This window comes from Carassius carassius, chromosome 5 (genome assembly GCF_963082965.1).
Source record: "Carassius carassius chromosome 5, fCarCar2.1, whole genome shotgun sequence".
In the NCBI taxonomy this organism is placed as follows: domain Eukaryota; kingdom Metazoa; phylum Chordata; class Actinopteri; order Cypriniformes; family Cyprinidae; genus Carassius; species Carassius carassius.
Window position 1 is genome coordinate 32,723,077 of NC_081759.1, and position 19,869 is coordinate 32,742,945.

General features: G+C 37.3%; 2 protein-coding genes across 6 annotated transcripts; one reads left to right on the top strand and one right to left on the bottom strand.

Annotated features, from left to right (window-relative positions):
• Positions 1-970: 970 nt before the first annotated feature.
• Positions 971-7,292, top strand: LOC132141330 (uncharacterized). Its single transcript, XM_059550756.1, has 4 exons — positions 971-1,691; positions 3,204-3,449; positions 3,781-4,993; positions 5,218-7,292. Exons 2-4 carry the CDS (start codon positions 3,308-3,310, stop codon positions 5,402-5,404), a joined length of 1,542 nt encoding a protein of 513 aa, XP_059406739.1. The 5' UTR covers positions 971-1,691; positions 3,204-3,307; the 3' UTR covers positions 5,405-7,292.
• Positions 7,293-8,398: 1,106 nt separating this feature from the next.
• Positions 8,399-19,719, bottom strand: LOC132141331 (serine/threonine-protein kinase 36-like). Of its 5 annotated transcripts, XM_059550760.1 has the most exons (21): positions 19,240-19,719; positions 18,668-18,808; positions 18,267-18,344; positions 17,332-17,462; positions 16,908-17,157; positions 16,607-16,700; positions 15,111-15,277; positions 14,644-14,813; positions 13,982-14,123; positions 13,784-13,903; positions 13,523-13,699; positions 13,261-13,352; positions 12,961-13,024; positions 12,714-12,824; positions 12,474-12,548; positions 11,552-11,669; positions 11,330-11,456; positions 11,040-11,214; positions 10,302-10,919; positions 9,579-10,187; positions 8,399-9,321 (listed from the first exon to the last, which is right to left on the bottom strand). In XM_059550760.1, exons 1-21 carry the CDS (start codon positions 19,324-19,326, stop codon positions 9,202-9,204), a joined length of 3,666 nt encoding a protein of 1,221 aa, XP_059406743.1. In that variant the 5' UTR covers positions 19,327-19,719; the 3' UTR covers positions 8,399-9,201. The 5 variants fall into 5 exon arrangements, with proteins under 5 accessions (XP_059406743.1, XP_059406742.1, XP_059406741.1 ...); XM_059550759.1 differs by having other exon boundaries at positions 9,579-10,919; positions 11,330-11,381; XM_059550758.1 differs by having other exon boundaries at positions 8,400-9,321; positions 9,579-10,919; positions 13,523-13,657; positions 19,240-19,718.
• Between the last annotated feature and the right edge of the window lie 150 nt (positions 19,720-19,869).

Below are 19,869 nucleotides of genomic sequence, written 5' to 3' on the forward strand. Positions count from 1 at the left end.
AGACAAAACTGAAAAACACGGGCCGAAAGAGAGAGCGAGAGCGCTCGTTGCAAATCCCATGGCAACAGCAACCAGAAAACATGTCTAAAATAGGGGGCAGTGTTCGCTATTACTATAGCAACAGGAAGACATAGCTCCTTCAATCAGCTTTAGGATTTGCTGAGGGGGGAAAACAAAGCTTGATTCTTTGAAAAAACGTTATTAACGGGAATTAAACGAGATGTACTTTGAGTTTGAGGGTAATTTGTCTCATCTCACTTTGACCGCGCATGACTTGAGGAGCTCAGCATGATGTGGCGCCGAAGTTCAGATGGAATTATCAAACTATAGCAAACAATAGCTAAAAGACTATCCCTTTTTGTTTCTCCAGCTAGACAGTGTTTGTGAATTTAACATCCTCTTCTCTCAGGGGCAGTTGTAGAAATGCTGATGTTGAAATGAAAAATAATGAGGCTACATTAAAGACGCCACCTGTTACACGCGCTACATTCGAATACTATATTTATATAAACCGAGTTAATGTTAACCATTATAGACGCTTTTACAGCTCTTCTGAGTAGCTGCAGTGTCAGTTAATTAAGCGAACATGTAAATATGTTATTAAATAAAATATAAAAAATAAACCTACGTATAAGTCTGCTTATCAAATTTAAAAGTATTTTCAAAGTTTAGATTACACAACTGAATCACCCTACAGTCTAAATGAAAAAAAAAAATGATATACAGAACTTAGTACAGAACCGCTAAGGACAGCGTTTTAAGAGGGAGACGTCTAAAACGCGTACCTATCAGCAAATGCCACAACTAATGCTACAATGTTTTGTCGGTAAAGTTCCGTAAACTGCCCTTCCGCGACATGAAAGTTTAACCGCTTTCAGAATTTGCTCTCGGGATGTTTACGTGAGACATGTGCACGGAGAGTGGAAAACCGTAGACCACTGGGAAGCAACGTCTCTCTGGCGGCAGCCAATGAGAGAACACAACAGTTCCTCTCCAGCCAATCGCTGCACGACAGGTTCGGTCCGTTCGGCGAATCTGCTAGCAGCTTGAAGCGCTGATGCAACTAACCTGCAACAACAGCCACGTATCTCCTGGGTAGCAAAAAGTGTTCTTCCTCGCTAGATGAAATGAAGTAGTCCCTGTGAAACAATACATATTTGAACGGGAGAGTATGCTATGCTTGTTATGATGTAAATATTTTATGCATAACCAGTTAACGCAACTGTATGACAATCATCCAAACTCTCGCTAACAGCCGCGTTCATTAAACATTCTTCTCTCAGAGCCTCAAACTCGTTGTAGTTTTAAGTTAGGGGAGGTTGCGCCAGAGGGATTTTGTGTTTTCTCGTAAGTCGTTGAGAAAGTGAGTGCTAATTCTTGTGGGCGTTTTCGCCAGCCCGAAGTGTGAATTTTATCTCGACAATACATCCATAGGGCGGAGGAATCTATAGCATTGGGGGCTGACCGTGTGACGCAGCTGGTTGCTAGGTGTGGGTGACCTGATGCATTGACTCAATTAGCCGATTCTCAGTCATCAACTCCATCACAACAAAGCAAGACCAACAGCACTTCAGTCCTAGACACTCCGAAGAAGACATGGCTTTTTAATTTAGTAGTCTTCGATCCTAAAGAAACGCCGTGCTTTGCTCTTGCAACGCACCCCAAGCTCAAAACATTTAAGCAAGAATGGAGTAAGTACAACTTCTTACTTTTTGTGCCTTTGTTTGGGCTTTTGTTGTTTTGTCTCTTGGTTTTGTACTTTTTAGGTGTATTGCTTTTGTTGAAGTGTTGTTCAGAGTGTTGACACTTGTAACAGTGCTTCAAGCACTGTTTTATACACACTGCTTTCTTGCTTATTGGAAAAAGTTTCAGAAACTCCTTTCAGCTCGATGCTATGTAGTTTTTCAACTTTAGGAATGATCCCACAATAATCAGTCTGACCTAGTTAATGGGCATTTTCTCGTGTTCAGTTTATTTTGACACACTATTCTTTTACGCACTTTAAAGTGAGACTTGCTTGTTTAACAACTTTTTATAGAGAGATTATCTTTGTTAAACCGATGCATTGCCTGTCTGTTTAAACAATAGTGCTGAGACTACAAAGGTTCCTCTGTCATTATTTCTTGGCAAATGTTTTCTTTGTGCCAATTTTTACAGCAATATCTGACACATGAATGTATAGTTGCATGCTGCATGCAGCGGATGCTGTTTGTTGTCTTTAAAAAAGTGCCACTTTGCGAATAAGCATGTGTCGTTTTTAAAGCTTCTACGAAAAATAGCTTCCTTTGGTTTCGCATTACGTCATAGATTGTAACCCACGTGCTGGCCAAGTTCAGACATCCAGTTCAGAGACGTCTGCACTCTACGCACCTGCCATGCTGCTAGAAATGACTTATATTGCTTGATTGCAAAAGCAGAAGAGAGGAAAGCTTTTTATTTCTGCTATTTGCGTGTTTTTGTCTCGGATGACTCTGTCAGCATAAAATATTCTCCAGTGTCAGACCTTAGACTGTAAACAAACTGGACATCAGTTCAGGTGCAGAGGTAACTAGAGCATTTGAAGGCACCTTACATTGCATCAAACAAAAGATAGTCCAGAAATCAGCACTAAATACATTCAAATGAAATTTTTTTTTTTTTTTTTAATTCTTGATATTGTGATTTATTATTGGCATGCTCCAAAATATGATCTCAAAAAGCTTTAAATTTGTATGTGTCTTGTATTTTTAGGCTGCTAATAAATTTCCTACAAGTAGAGCATTTGCCTGGTTCTCTAGGATCTCAGTAGAACTCCCCTAAGTGGGCACAAGGGACTTTGATGGATGGAAGAGTGATAGTTTTCTAAATTGGTCCCCCGCTAATCACCAGTGTGTCTCAGCTGATGCTGTAACGAAATGGGGGGTTATAGTAATTTACTCCATTTGCACTGCATCTCACATGGTTAACACTATATAAAAAAATATGGATTTTTAGATATTTTAGGAGAGCCAGGATAAGTTTAGAATGGAAAGTCCCACCAACTAGGACATGATGATTTTTTTTCCCCCTTCATTTTTCCTTTCCTCCATCCTACTTTAGCAACTGAAGAATCACAGTTGGTGTGATAGTGTCGTCTCGATGCCAGATACACTGAAGCCTCCATAGGCAATGTTTTAACGCATCGTCCCTGATCATAATTTCCCCTTTTTTTATTTTTTTTTTAGGTTTCATAATGCACACCAAGCCCTGTTTTCTGTGGCTCAACTCTCAAACTTCACTATTGTGCACTGTAAGCTCGGACGTTTGAATCGTAGGATCAACGGACAGGATGATGACAATGTCAGCACCCATTTGGAAGACTCTACTCGTCTGCCCGGCAGACCCCCTCACTCTCTCTCACCCACAGGCTAACCACAGCCAATCGGAGGGGCGCAGAGGGGAGGGGCCAGAGGAGAACCAGCACTTAATTGGTGAGTTGCAGTGAAAACAGTTTTTTATTTTTCCCAGTTTCAGGTGGGCACCGCACTGCAGCACATTTCGTTCTCCTTGAACAGTGAGTAAAACTACCAACGTGGATCTATTTTATATTATTGGTAGATAACATGCTAGTTTAATGCTACCATTCGCATTTCGGATTTAGTAAGCAAGATAATATGCAATTTATTTATTTATTTATTGTTTGCTTGTTTTTAACGGGTTGTTAAAATTCTACTGGTATAGTTGTTTATTTGGTTTAAATAATTGTGCTAAAATGGATCTCTAGGCCAGTGATTAACATGTTGACCTCTGTTTTCCCCGTAGGTAATGGTCTTAGTGACTGGATGACGGAAGAAGTAGATTTCTCCTCTTACCTCCCAACCCCTCACTCCTCTCCCTCCCCCAATGCATCCCTTCCCCCCTCGCCCCTCCAGCATGACATCCAGGTGCCCTCAGATTTGGAGGTCATGACCTCTCTGCTGCAAGAGGAGCTTGCTCAGCTGGAGGATTACTTCCTGTCTGACCCACTCCCAGAAAAAGCCTCCAAACTGGGCAAATGCGACAAGGGTCCAACGGCAGTTGGTCCACCGTCGTATTACCAGTTGCCCTACGCATCATATTCTACTTCCAACCAATCTGAAACCAGCCCTCTACTTGTTACCCTGGCAACTGGAGAACTTGACTTGCTGAGCTTTTGTGGGGGTCCCATTGGCCGTACCAAGATTCCTAGACATGCCCCTTACAGTTGCAGCCGCCCCAACAGCAACATCTGCAGCCGCAAGAGAGTTTCCGATGGGGTAAGGGTGGGTGACAGCTACGAAAGTAGCATCTGGAGTTCCAAAGGAAATTCCTCAGGTAACTCAGCTGTTGCACCTGGTGGGAGCTACAGCTGTGCTGAAGATGAGCGTGTGGTAGGCAAAGGGTACTGCCTCGGCAGTGCAGTGGAAATCAGGAGGTGTGCCGTTTTACCCAAAGAAGATAAGAACTGCCGCTACACGGAAGAGGCTGTTGGTGCGAGCAAAGGCGGCGGTGGTGGGTACAACTTTAACGGATCCATTCAAATTCCCCACAAGAAAGATGAAATGATGATGTACGGCACCAGAGAAGTCCATTTAAGTGGCATAGGAGCAAGTGCGGAGATGGAGATGATGGGCGAAGCCAAGAATGGTGCTAGCGACGCGAAGGCGAACATCCCCTGGAAGACGGAACCCAATGAAAGCTGTTTCCTCCAAGGTACATCCCAAGAAGAGGCCTACCACAGCTTCCTTGGGGCCATCAATGACCCAGTCAAGGCAGAGAGCGAAGAGATCCACCGGCAACATAACTTCCACTGTGGCTTTCTCGAAGACCAAAGCCCCGAATGCCTGAGCGGTGACCGCCATGGACCTGAAATGGGGTCCCCGTGTGCCAGAGGAGTCTGTGTGCTGAAAGAAGACCCCTGCATTGTGAAACCAGACCTTGAGGTGCCACTAATCGAAGTGAACCATGGTGAACGGAAACAGAAGAAGAGAGACCAGAACAAGACTGCAGCTCACAGGTAGATTACTTTCAAAATCACAATGGTGTCAATTTTATTCTTGACAAATATGCATAGAAAATTTGGTTTGGTTATGAAGTTACACTTAGTCATGAAAGTACAAAATATTATGCTTCAGACTACAGTGCCTGTGGGCATTAAGAAAGAAGCTGCTTGTGGAATTTAAAAGACCACACCTTCTGTAAGTACAACTGAATATCCTGTGTATTAATAATTTTTAACAGGTATCGCCAAAGGAAGCGAGCGGAGTTGGATACGTTGGAGGAACAGCTTCATGGTCTGGAAGGCAGAAACCGTGAGCTACGGGACAAGGCAGAATCGGTGGAACGAGAAATCCAGTACGTGAAAGACCTCCTGATTGAGGTGTACAAGGCCCGCAGCCAACGTCTCAAACAGGAAACCAGCGCCTGACCAAAAGCTCGACCACCTGACGATGGTCCTGCAAGTAGAATTGTTAGCAGTCTGAAAGGCAATGGAGATTTGAATTGGAATGTTTTCTGACTGAATGTGTTTTTTTTTTTTTTTAAGATGTGGTGGAGGTTGTACTATTGCACGTTACTCAATCATTTGATTTTTGTTACAAACTGACAAAGTCCATCAACAGCTGCAGCACAGACATCCACTTTCTCAGATATAATTCCAAATCAGTCAATATGCACTGTGATTATGTCTTTGACTGTAACGACAGCCGGTTTTGATTGTTTTCTCTTACTTTTCTCAAGAGTGGCTAGACGGCTCATCTTCTGGTTTCCATAAATGAGCTTTAACAACAGATCGTTTACTGTTCAGGATGAACAGAAATCAACCCTGAATAAGGCAAGATCGAATGAAACGCATTTTCATTTATTTAGAAAAGGCTGTAAGGTAATATCACAAGTTCCGCATATGACCTGCACTGATTTCAGTTTATACAGAGGCTGTTTTTTTATTATTATTTATTTCTTAGGAGTTTCAACATTTGTGGTACTAATACTAATGATGCACAATCAGTACAACATTGGTAGTTCCTTTTTTCCTTCCATTTATTAACTAAGGAATGAGCACTGATATTTAAAGCAATCTGTTTCTTGTATATTGAGTTTCAGGGGAAGCACTTCTCGAAATAAATTTCCCTCAGGAATAACGAACCTGATGATGTGTTTTTACATCCCCAATTTTAGATTAGTCCTGCAGCTCAGGTATACGATTTATGTCCAAAGTCATGGAGGTATGTCAGTTTGTAACTCGATGCTGAAGATGTGGCACTGCCTAATAATGTTATGTGTGTTGATTCCCTGTATTTTTGTTCTTGCATGCTGAAGATTTCATGGCTCTTTATAAAGAATGTTTGTTTTTCTTTCGTCTGAATGACATGTTACTTCAAAAGTCTTTCTTGCTTAAGAAGTCCTGTTTTATATACTCTTGGCAAACATGTTTCATTAGAGGTGAATGAGTGGCATTTGATTCACAAACTGCTGTTTGGCCCAATGTCTCTGCTGTTAATGCGACTACAATCAGGGTTTGTGATTTTATAAAGCTTGTTTGCTCTAATGTACAAGTGTGTGTTGGGGGACAGAAAGTAAAATCTTTGTAGTGATATGGCTTTTTTTTATAATCACTGAAATGATTGTGGTGGCTTTAGAATTGCAGACTTCCCAGCTTCTTAGCAATATTTCTCAACGATGTAAATGAAGTTACATAAGTAATAATTTTTGCATTCGTGACCATACACAGTCTTTGACAAATGTTATGATTTTCCTGTTTACAACTTAGTCAATTTCAGGATTTTATTCTGGTTACTTGTCTAGTGACTGATTTTCTACTTGCTCAAATAGGAGACATGCATTAATCACAATTACAATAACATCAAAGAAATCAGCTGCAAATCAGGCTTTAATTTAGTTCCTCTTTATTCTTCCTTTATATGGCATTTTTTACATAAGTGTGTTGTGCACATTACTACGTAGCAATATTACAAATATAATTGAATCCCTCTAAATAAGCAACCTAGATACTGAGAGAGCTTAGCATATCGACTTGAAATATGCTTTCCTGGGCGGTATACAATCATGTTTATGAAATCTAGCTAATAATGCGCTATGTTGTACGGTCATTTTGTGAAGTTGAGAATTTATTTATTTCTTTTATATTTTTAATAACCCAAAACGAAAGCACACGATTTCCAAGAGTTTACACCAGCTATAATACTAAGATTAGTCATTTTGTACGAGGCATTTCGATGTAGCCTATCGTCTCCGATTAAGTACTTTTGTGTTTCCTGTTATTCCATTGAATTCAAATAAAGTGATTTGTGTCAGCAGCAGTGCATTTAGCAATGATGGCTTCATGTGAGATTTTTAGAGCTTAATCGGTAGACCTTGAGTTTAACGGATAAACAGAGTTTATCCCTTGTTTGGCCGGAAAATCGTTTACAGCTTTGAAAGCCAAATATATGGAGCAGAACTATTCCCTGTCCTCACTAAAGCCCGATGTGGAAGAAAAGGAAACCCAAATGATTCCACACACTGTCAGTTACGCGCGTGTGTGTGTGAAGGACGAAAGAAAAAAATAATAATATCCCACACTACAATTAGCAATACAAATGCAGGGTGTTTAAATCTGTGTTTTATTATTAACTATAATTTTCATTACTGCCTTTTGTGTCATGACAGTAGCTTTGGATTAGTAAACTTTAACGTGTTTTAATTTAATAAAGAACCCAGGCAGAACCAAATGTACAAGGAAACAGAATAGGGGAAAATAAGACTATTTTTACGCTTGTCAAATGTCTTATATGTATAGTGGTTAATTCTGGGCTATTTTAACAGGTCCGGTTATTTATAGTTTCTGAACACCGATCAGCCCTGATGTTTATTGTTCAATAGGCCTACTTATCTTACTTATCACCAAACAGTATTTAAATACAGTCTTGATTTCCCTTTTTCACACACAAAGTAAGGCGAAAACATACGATCACAAATCATTAAACAGCTCGTATAGGCCACTGAATTAACCAATAAATATGTCTGTGCTTGAGTGTCAAGCGAGTGTCATTTTAGAGGACATTTCTGAATAATCAGCTTATAAACACTAGAATTAATTTAATTTACACGCTAAAGTTTACTTTCCCCTTTCGTTCATGATTTTGTTAATTATCAGTCTAAGTATGTTTAAAATAAAGTTTTTAAGTGTTTTTACAACAATGAATTAATCAAACAAATCTCCGCATTTACTTTTCGCGCTTAAGTTCTATAATGATTCACAGTGTTCGTCTAGTAGCCTAGGCTAGTTCACGTCTGTCAAAAAATCTGTTTTTTTTCACTGGAAGGTTTCTTTTAAATGTCTCTAAAATTATAATAATTTAAGATTAATTCGTCTTTCATAAAAGCAAACGTTGGTCGAATTAAAGGTTGCTACTTCGGATACACGTCAAAATGCTTTTTCTTGTGACAAACACGTTTGAAAAGTAAAAAGGTTTGGACGTTAGGTCGTTCAATCCCAGATAAAATAGGCATTTTAGAAACAAAACATAAACATGCAGGGAAAGTCGATCTATCAAGTAAAAAAAAAAGCGCAAAAAAAAAAATCACACGTAAGACAGCCAGGACAGACACATTTTTAAATGAAATTCTGTTTATTCATTTAAGGATTTGTATAATGGAAACAACAAAATAAAAATCTGACTAATGAAATCCGAATATCACAAGTGTATCCCCCGTAAAGACTTTAATTTACGTCATTACAATATATGCTTTAGGATTTTTTTCGATACATAGATACCATGTATTTTTTGAGCTGGACTAAATTTATTTAAAATAGGAGGATATAATAAATACAAACAATTAAGTCTGCAAAATAGTCACAACATAAAAAAAAAAAAAGTGCAGTTTTGTTTTTATATACAGAAAAAAACGAGCAAACACATCTTAACAGTCTTAAATATACGTGTGTGAATCAAAAATGCAAACATTCGCTGAATAATAATAAAAAAACATTACATGTGAAATATATATAAATGTAAATTTAAATGTAAGATATAATGTTTATTTTTGGGGGATGTTTGAGTTAATGCCATTTTCTCAGAATCCGTATTCAAACTCTTTTGATCACAGATCAAATAAATACAGGCAAAAAAAAAGCTTTTCCAGCCACAGACGCAGCAATCTATTCATATTTGAATAATGTGAAATTACATCCGCTCTCTTACACACAAACTATGAGGCTGATGTTTATGTTTTTCCTTCAGTCGACCTGTCCAACTTGCTGACAAGCCATTGATAATCTCTCTGAAATAAAGAGCTTTGGGATGTGTGACTGAGTTTTCTTCCTGCATCTAGAGACCTCAGAGCCTTGAGGAAAGGAAGGGGAAAATATGAAAATGACAGTAAGTATTTTTTTTTACCAGCTTTGTCTGTCTTTCAGTTTTTTTTTTGCACAATTGTCAAAATGATGCAATACAGCACAAAAGCAGCTCTACATTCATTTTCCTTCAGTGTTTAAATACAATCCACCAAGAACTGCACTCTTTGCACAACCATATACTTTATGAAAATGTAACGTACACCACGACTACCCAAACCTCTAAACTGATTCACACTGCTCTTACCTGAAGTAATGTGTTTTGTTGGCTAAACACACGCAGAGTGGCCACAGCTACCCGTCGCACTGCATGATGGGAATCATTACAGGCAGTTTGGAGGATCATGCCTGGAGCATCTGCATTGAGAAGTGCTCCATCCCCTCCGCCAAAAGCAGCCAGGTTAGCCAGAGCCCCACAGCAATGCTGTCTAATGACATTATCAGCATCTGACAGCAGAGAAACGAGGGGACTGGCAGCTCCTATGGCAAGCTCCATCCATATCTCTCTCTCACTATGTCTGACACCTTCCATTGCTGGTGTCCTCCTCATTTTGTCTTGTACTGACAAGGCATTAACGTCAGTCGTATTCTTGAAACCTTTATTAGAAAGAGTTTGATTGGTTTTTCCCATTACACTCAGCCAGTTTCCCACTGCCTTGCAGGCTGTCCTACGAACGGACGGAGCAGGATCACATAAGCAACCTAACAGATCTTGGAATAAGTCAAATTTTGATTTACCAATGACCTGCCTGACAGCTGAGCCGAGGAAGCCACAGCAGGCCGCTCGGATTCCATCATCGTGGTGGTGCAATGCAAACTGCAGTTGGGTGGTTTCGACTGGAAGAACGAAGGAAGTCTGATGGGTGAGATGATGTGTTAGTTGGGAGAGAAGGATAAGGAGTTCCACTGCACACCCACTGAGAAGTTCACTTTGTAGCAGAAAAGCCAATAGAGAACCTGCCGTTCTGACCTCTTCTGGTGAAGATCGAATTGTAGCCGTGGAGATCTTGGGGTGATCACAACTTCTTAATTCCTCCAGACTGTCTATGAGCCAGCTGATGCTGCACCCTGGCTGAGGCGAGAGGTCTTGGAAACGTCCTGCAGAACTGCCATGGATCTCCAAACTGTCCATGAGCTCCTCTATACAACTATGCTGCTCTGTTTTGGCTCTTAGTTGTTCCATGGTGTTCTGTGGATATATTTTTTTATAGGTTTTTGGTTGGACCTCTCTGATTTTCTCAGTCTTGTTTCTGGATGGCTGGTATTGCGTCTTTATGGAATCATCTATGTTGCCTTTGAGGCGCTCTAACCTCTTCTTTGATTTGATGTCACTTTTGATATGATCTATCTTGGTTTTCTTTGCGATTCCATTGCTCTTAATTCGCTCCACACCATTCCCGAAGTGGTTAAGTTGATTCTGAGTGTGGTCTGCTCCATTGTCTGAGCCTTCTGTGCTGTAAGGGAGGAAAGCGGAGGCCTGGGCTGCAGTGATAAGGCATGGAGCAGTGTGCTGCGGGTCAGATACCAGCAGACGATTAAGAAGACACAACGGAAGCTCCACCAGGGCAACGGGAAGAGTTTGAATCATCTGAACGAGAAGACAAGTCAGCAAAAAAATAAATAAACACAATAATTACATTTCTGATATTCCAATGGAAAGACACATCAGCCATCTGAAATACTTTTGTAGTATTTCATAAAACCATACCTTAAGTAGACCGGCCACAATATTTGAGCTTTGATAAGATTGGAGAACAGAAAGAAGTTTTTCTAGGGGTAACTCCAGAGAGAAGGGGATGCAGAGAAGATGACAGCTCATCACTGATAAGCTGTTTATTTCTGAGTCACCCCAGAAAAGACCACACTCAAGCAATGAAGCGCTGCTGTGAAGTATTAAATGAGAAATACACTGTAAATGCACTTCAAATAAACACTAATATACAAACAAACTCTATTTGACACCATTAGTAAGTTATAAAGGCAATGTTTGCAGCTCACCAATTGGTGGTGAGAAGGTGGCCGAGGGCAGAGGAGCAGTTTGAGGAGTTATCTGACAGGAGAGCCACACAGTAATACGGATCACTGGAGAAAACCAATAAAGCGAGAGAAAGGAACACATACAGACCTGCACGAAAAAACAGATACAAATGTATGTTATTACATTACTGGTATATTAAAGCTGCAATACAGAAATAAGTGAATATTCTGGATGTTCAGTACCATTAGGAGAGAAATGGCAACTCTGGGATGTTGTGTTTTCCAGAGAGGCATTCACTTTAGCCCACAAGCAGAGCCAAAGCTCCGAGTCCTTAAAGTCAAGCAGTAGGCGGCTTTCACTCTTTCATCAGCGAAAAGAAAATTTATAATTAGAAAGCATATTAAAGTCAGCACGAAAAGAAAAATCATCTATTTTGTAAATTCATATTATTGATTGTGAAAGACTGATTCATGCATGAGCATATAATTTTCAATCAAATTTTCATAACTTAATTTTGAAGCTACAGTCAAGCTCTCATTCAGTTTTTGTGCAATGTCCACATCTCAAAATTCAATCAACAGCCAATAAATAGGAAAAAAATCTCCTCTTACATTTTATTTTTTTCTATAATTAATTAATCTGTGATTTATGGCACAAAACAGAATAAAGGTCAGTTTCTATTTTATTGCGACTTTAACACTATAGATACAACTTTTTTTTTTTGAGTGATATAGATTATGTTTTATGTTTAAGTGTCCCATAAGCAATATAGCAAACTGATTTTAGTTGCCGATTTATTTATGAATTAACCAAATTCATAATAACAATTAAATGATAATTATATTACAGCAATATTTATATCTGACTAATAATAATCACATTTTGTAATATATTTGCATATTATATAATGTAAGTATATAAGACTCATTGTTAAACTCAACATCTTCCAACAGAAGAATGGACAGCTGTTAATAAAAAAGTTAAGTAACACATTTTTTCCCTCTATCTGTAAATAGCATTGTTGGATGCTAATCAGTTGAGGCTTCAACTGGTGTCGTTATTTGTAGATTTAATATGAAACATTCAAAAATCAATTAATGAGACAAACTGATCATTGAAACAACAATGCACAGATTTGAAGCAAATTAATCTGAGGGGAATTACCTCAGATAGTCTGTGGAGAATCAGTGACAGAAGGCCATCACACATGCCCCAACCTGCAGGTAAGGGGTTATGTGCCTATACGAACGGGAGAGAGAGCAGACAGATGGTGGGAGGGGGAGAGGAAAAGACAGAGAGAGAAAGAGAGTAGAGAATGACTACACTGGATTTCATCACATCAGTGACATTAATTACTCCAAACAGAGTTAACCCTTATTCACTGTATAAATAATGAAACTGTACCTCTGCTGTGTCTGTCAAAATATTCCCCAAAAAGGCAGTAAGCCTTTCCACACTGACATTCACAGATATACCCCGGCGAGTGAACAAGGTTAAGACTGCTGTTGCCAAAATCTGTAGGAGAGACCACAAAATCACAACTGTAATGCAAATGAAACTAGACTTCCTACAATTGTTGTACTTCATTTTTCCAGTTTAAAAGTGCATTTGCACAAACTAGAGAGAGAATCGTTCAGCTAGAGACACTTACCGCTGAACGTTTTGGCTCTCGACAGAGAAATACCAATATAAATAGCTGACAGAGATCCTCAGATCTGATGAGAGAAAATATTTTTCATAAAATAACAGTAAGATTCAAATTTCACTACAAGCCCAGCAGCAGTTGGGATAACAACAGCCAAATAAAGAGTTCTCTAATTAACACTTAAATATTCTTTCATTTTAAATAAGGGAACAACAGATTTACTGAAGTAATGAAAGTAAAAACAATTTCAGTGTGGGAGGGAAATGTATTTGAAGTGTACATTAAAAACAATTCATAAATCCATACCTTCTTGCCTTTATCTCCCAGCCTGGGCTCTTTTCCAGGTACATTATGAGCACATTCATCAGATCTCCCAATACAGTCTCACCCTGAGACTCCTTGAGCAAAAAAACAACCAGTCAGAAATCAAGAATGAGGTCCCATAGATTAAATTATGAAAAGAAAACAAATTTTATTTCACAATCAATCCCTAATATCGCAAACATATACAATGTATAGATTCATTTTAGTGCCCTCTAAAGATATACGGTGTGTGCATTTTTCTGACCTGCATTAGATCTGGATTGTTCAGGATGTCTTCAGTCAGACTGAACAGTAGATGAGGTAGTTCCAACTCCTTGCCCAGTGTTTCAACATCACCAGACTGACAGCTCTGAACAATGTTCCTGAGGATCTGTAGTGGCTGTAGAGTTAAAGACGCCTCTTCACCCTTCCTGACCAACAGCTGGACAGATCAGTGAGTCTTTAAACACTAATTCACATTCACTTACCACTTTCAAATGACTTGTGACATTTAATAGAACGTTACCTGGTTTTTGGTTACAAGCAGCTTGGTCTTTAACCTCTGAAGAATGGAAGTGTTTACAGGGCCCTGATAACTTAATTCAATAAATCGTTGCCACTCAGAGTCACTATCGATATCTTTTTCCTGCATGATGAACAGTGTTATATTATTTTATTGTATATACATTGTATTAATAATTGGTTAGTTATTAAAAAAAACAACCTCACTGTCCATCCTGACAGAAGCCAGACTGGTCCGTGCGTGTCCAGGGTGCTTCAGAACCTGCCTTGGTCCCACCTCAACCGAAGGGAACTCCCTCTCATAGTCTCTACTGATCTGGCCTTTATGTGGAGCTGAGCACACTCTAAAAACAAAAAAGGAACATGGGGATGTTGTATTACAGTATTTATTGCCATATCAACATCACAGGGTATTACATGGCAGATACAGAGCCAACATTCTACAGACAATAAAAAAAACATATATTTTGTATAATTAATTTAGGAAACAAAACACTAAACAAATTTGTATTCACAAAACTCACAAAGAAAAAGAAGTTTTTTTCTGGTTTATCTTACAAAGCAAAGAACAAGGGGAAGAGGGCAATTAAGAATTATTTTATGTTGGCTAGTTCTATGACATACATTCACGTTTAATAATGCATTCGCCATGCGTTTATCATTTTTAGAAATAGGATTCTAAACAATATATTTTATCCTTGGTTTAAACAGGTTTTGGACTATTTTAGTTCCCTACATTTGGTTTTACAATATATTCATTCCTTCACTCTGGTCAAAACATTATTTTCACTGTCACAGCAGCATTGTTAATATGCCCATTTTAAGTTGAGGTTTTCAAATTCAAATTCTAGTTGGAAATACTACCTGGTAACACTGTTGTCATTTGCTTGATGCTGATTGGTTGCTGGCTGAGATGAATTTTGATGCACTGAAAAGGTGCTGCCCAATGAATGGCCAGTGGTGGGGGCTCCTCCAGCAGAAGCTGTCTTACAGCGTGTCTGACTGGCACGCACAGCACTTCCACTCACAATCTCCTAGTAAACCAAGACCCAACACAGTTTTATTATATCACTTCCACAGAAACAGATACATTCAAAGCACCTCTCAGGCACATTTTCTCCATACGCTGTAATATAGTAAACAGTCAAATTTGCACAAATGTCACCAACAATAGCATTGATTTCATTTACATAAAGTTAATTTGACTGCAAAAATTTAAGAAATTAGAAAGGAATCACAGAGGGAGCCGCAACCCTTTAACAGAGAAAACTAACAAAGACAAACTTCTTTGTTTATGCGTGCTGTCGTTCCCAGATGGAGTATGAGTTTACCCGTCTGTTAATCTTTTCTTTCTCCCGAAGCTCTCTAGCTTTGCGCAGTAGTTTGCCCTCTCTGCTGCGTGCCGTTGTCTTCTCAGCAGCCTGCTGGTGTTTCAGGGCCTGTAGGTCGGGGCTGGGTGGGATTGTCAGGGGGTTGCTTGAACCCTCATCTGACACCACTACCAGAGCACACAACATGACAGAATAAGTTAGATAGATTCCAATTGTCTCCTTCTGAGATATACTGATGTAGATCATGTAAAATGTATGATTTAAATTGTATCATATTTTATTAGTTTTATTAGTTACATTTTAAGAGGACTGCATCATAAATCACATAGATCAGTGTATTTATTGTTAACTAAAACTACTTAAATGTTGTTAATTGAAAAAAAAAGCTTACATTAAATCAAATTTAAATGTGACCCTGGAAAACAAAACCTGTCTTTAGGGATACATCAAGCTGAATAAATAAGCTTTCCATTGATGTATGGTTTGTTAGGATCGGACAATATTTGGCAGATATATAACTATTTGAAAATCTGGAATCTGAGGGTGTAAAAAAAATCTAAAAACTGAGAAAATCACCTTTTAAAGTTGTCCAAATGAATTCTTAGCAATGCATATAAGTGATAAAAATTAAGTTTTGATATGTTTATGGTAGGAAATTTACAAAATATCTTCATGGAACATGATCTCTACTTAATATCCTAATATCCTAATGATTTTTGGCATGAAAGAAAAAGTGATAAGTTTGACCCACACAATGTTTTTTTTTATTTTGGCTATTCATAAGCATATTCCCCTGCGACTTAAGACTGGATTTCTATTTAATTAGGTCCCAAAGTAACATTTCTAGTTTTTTTGTTTAGTTTTTTCTAGCACTAAAATTACTAACTGGGGAAAAAAAAATATGTTTATATATATATATATATATATATATATATATATATATATATATATATATATATATATATATATATATATATATATATATATATATATATATATATATATATATATATATATATATATATATATATATATATATATATATATATATATATATATATATATATATATATATATATATATATATATATATATATATATATATATATATATATATATATATATATATATATATATATATATATATATATATATATATATATATATATATATATATATATATATATATATATATATATATATATTTATAAAAATGACAAAAGCACAAATATTCAAACTAATAATTTAAATAAAATAAAAATGAAAACTGAAAGTATAAAAATAAAAGCAAATTCACACACACACACACACAAAACTATATATAAGTTTTGTATGAGTGTGAGTGTGTGTGTTTGAATTTGCTTTTATTGTTATACTTTAAGTTAAATTATTATTTATATAAGCTATATATATATATGTGTGTGTGTGTGTGTGTGTGTGTGTGTACACAGGAAAATACTATTTTTTAGAAGGATAAAACACTAAATAGTCCTCACTTAAAACTCCATCTGCAACAAAAGGGTGAATAAGCAGGTCAGGCCATGACAACCTCTTCTCTGGGTCTTTCATTAGCAATCCCTTCAGAAAACTCTACATTAAGAGAACCCACAGACAGAAAATTAAAGTATTTGAAATTCTGTACTATATTATACATCACTTAACGTAACCAAAACCAGGACATACTGACATAAAGTAACACTTAAACTTTTTATCCTATCTGTGCCAACACAAAATCAAGCTAATTTGGTGTAAAACCGAGTCAAAAGGTGTTCATGTGAAAAGTCAACTACTCCATACCAAGCAGTCTTGGCTCATGTTCTCTGGCCATTTCACTGGATCTCTCACTATAAGCTGCACCAGCTGAAAGATGGAGTTGGTGTAGAACGGAGGCGCCCCCGTGTGGAGCTCATAGAGGATGCAGCCCAGAGACCAAAGGTCAGCTGAGTGGTCATAGGGTTTCTCTTCCACTAATTCCGGAGACATGTATAGAGGCGTCCCCTTAATAGAGGTCAACACCAAGGTGGACACACTCATGGCACGTGCAAATCTGTGAAGAGTCAAGAAATGTGACACCACTGTGCTATCATTTGAGATGTAATTTAGATTAATTTCAGAGATGCCCAACATTAGCTTCCTCGAAAACTAGCAGCCATTGCTATTTTAGCTGTTGAAAAATAAATTTAAGTTTGAACTTATATTTGCACCAAATGGTAACACCAACCCAAAGTCACAGAGCTTTACTACTCCTCCTTTTCCCAGCAGGATGTTCTGTGGTTTCATGTCACGGTGCAAAATGCGATGGGAGTGCAGATAATACAGGGCAGAAACAAGCTGGCACGCTATTTCACGCACCTACAATAAAATAACAGGTTAGCAGGTGAGGGTGTCCCAGTTAAGAGGTCTAAGCAGCAAAAAAAATATATTTTATATATATATATATATATATAAAATATATTTTATATATACATATATATATATATATATATATATATATATATATATATATATATATATATATATATATACATATACATACATATATATATATACATATACATACATATATATATATACATATACATACATATATATATATACATATACATACATATATATATATACATATACATACATATATATATATGCATATACATACATATATATATATGCATATACATACATATATATATATGCATATACATACATATATATATATGCATATACATACATATATATATATGCATATACATACATATATATATATACACATATATACATATACACATATATATATATATACACATATATATATATATACACATATATATATATATACACATATATATATATATACACATATATATATATATACACATATATATATATATATATATATGTATATATATATATATATATATATATACAGCAAGTTATGAACTATATGCATTTTTCAAAAAGGCTAAATGTGAGGATGTTTATTCTAATTTGTATGGCATATTTTAACTTTCATATGCATCATTGATTATATTATTAGCTTTTAAAGTCTATTAAGTTATCAAATGTAAACCAGGTCTTAGATAGTTGTAACACCACCATGAATAAATCTAATTGAATAAATTGGGCTGTCAGTTACTGTGTGACTGACCACAGATGTACCTGATTCTCAGGTAAACTCCCATCATCCTCCAGAATCTGAAACAGCTCACCCTCTGCGTACTCAGTCACCACCACAACCTGCCAGAGGAATACATACTCTAATTATCCCTCTGACACCAATTCAAGGTTTTTTTTTTTTACTGATATTTTTTCAGTTACACATTTTATGGGACGATCACAAGTTTACTGCATTTGTACCGATGCCAATATCCTAACGTCTACACATAAACTACATTTTGCCAACGAGAATTATTCCTTAGAGATTTGAATGTGAAAACTGTGAACCCTGGGAGCTATGTTTCATTTCAACAAGCCGTTATACCAGAAGCACCGGATCATGGAACAGAGATGCAACAGTGGAAAGTGTAACATGACTTGGGAGTAGATCGTGGCAATCATACCTCCCTCTCCGTCTCAAAGCTGTCTAAAAGCAGCACTATGTTGGGATGTTTAAGCCCCCTCATGATGTCAATCTCTCTTTTCAAACTGCGCAGGTCCTTCTCTGAGCGGCCAACTTTGGGAATGAACTTCAGAGCCACAACCTAGAAAATAAAAAGGGTTGTATTAGACAGAGAGAGAGAGAGAGAGAGAGAGAGAGAGAGAGAGAGAGAGAGAGAGAGAGAGAGAGAGAGAGAGACTGTCTTTAATAAAGTCAGTTATTATTATTATATCTATTATTTGTTTTGTATTCAGTTTCATGGAGCCATGTTTTTAAATGTGTAGCTAAAGGAAAAAAAATAGCCTTGAATGTAGAGAAAACAAATCCAAAACCTGAAGTCTAGTTTACATTTATTGTAAAAAAACTAAAACAATCTAACGAAGTGACCAGCAAATTGTTACATTTTTTTGACTTATATGGAGGGAATGCTGTTGTGTCACACATTTAGACACACACGCACACAGAGAGAGAAAAAAATGAAGTCCAAACAAACAAAGCTAATTTCTGCCATCGTGGCGCACATGCAGTGCTCACCTGGCCGCTGAACTTCCTGCGGCCTTTGTACACTCGGCCAAAAGACCCTTCCCCGATAACCTCCAAAATATGGTACTGATCCATCATCAGCGAGGAAGCCTTGACCAGAGGAACAGTCCGGTGTCTTTTCAGGTAAAAAGCTAGTACAAGTCAGTATAAAGTGGACACATACGCATCTCACTTATGCAGTTTTCTCCCCATGGCTTGTTTCGCAATTGAATAATATAAAGAAAGCATGGCAAACTAGGCTAAACTAGCTAGTGTATGTTTTTTCTAAAACTGACTTAATGTGAGGCGTACGACAACTGCAGAACAACGTCTATTTAACGAACGATACTCCCGAAGCTAAAATCGGATATAGTACTAGTACAAGAGTACTAGTACAAGTAACTTTCATCAAAAACAACCTGTGTCTGAACAGCAATTCGATTATACAGTAAATGTAGAACAAACTTCAGAAACTTTGACGTGCGCTGCTGTCCAGACGAACAAAAACAAAAAGCGCCTAGCAACGTGCGGGCTTACAAGCAGAAGCCCTTACAAAAGTTACAACAAAATTCAATAACGTACTTTAACTTGTATATTTTTAAGTATACATTCATTTATTATTATTAATTTGAAATATTAATT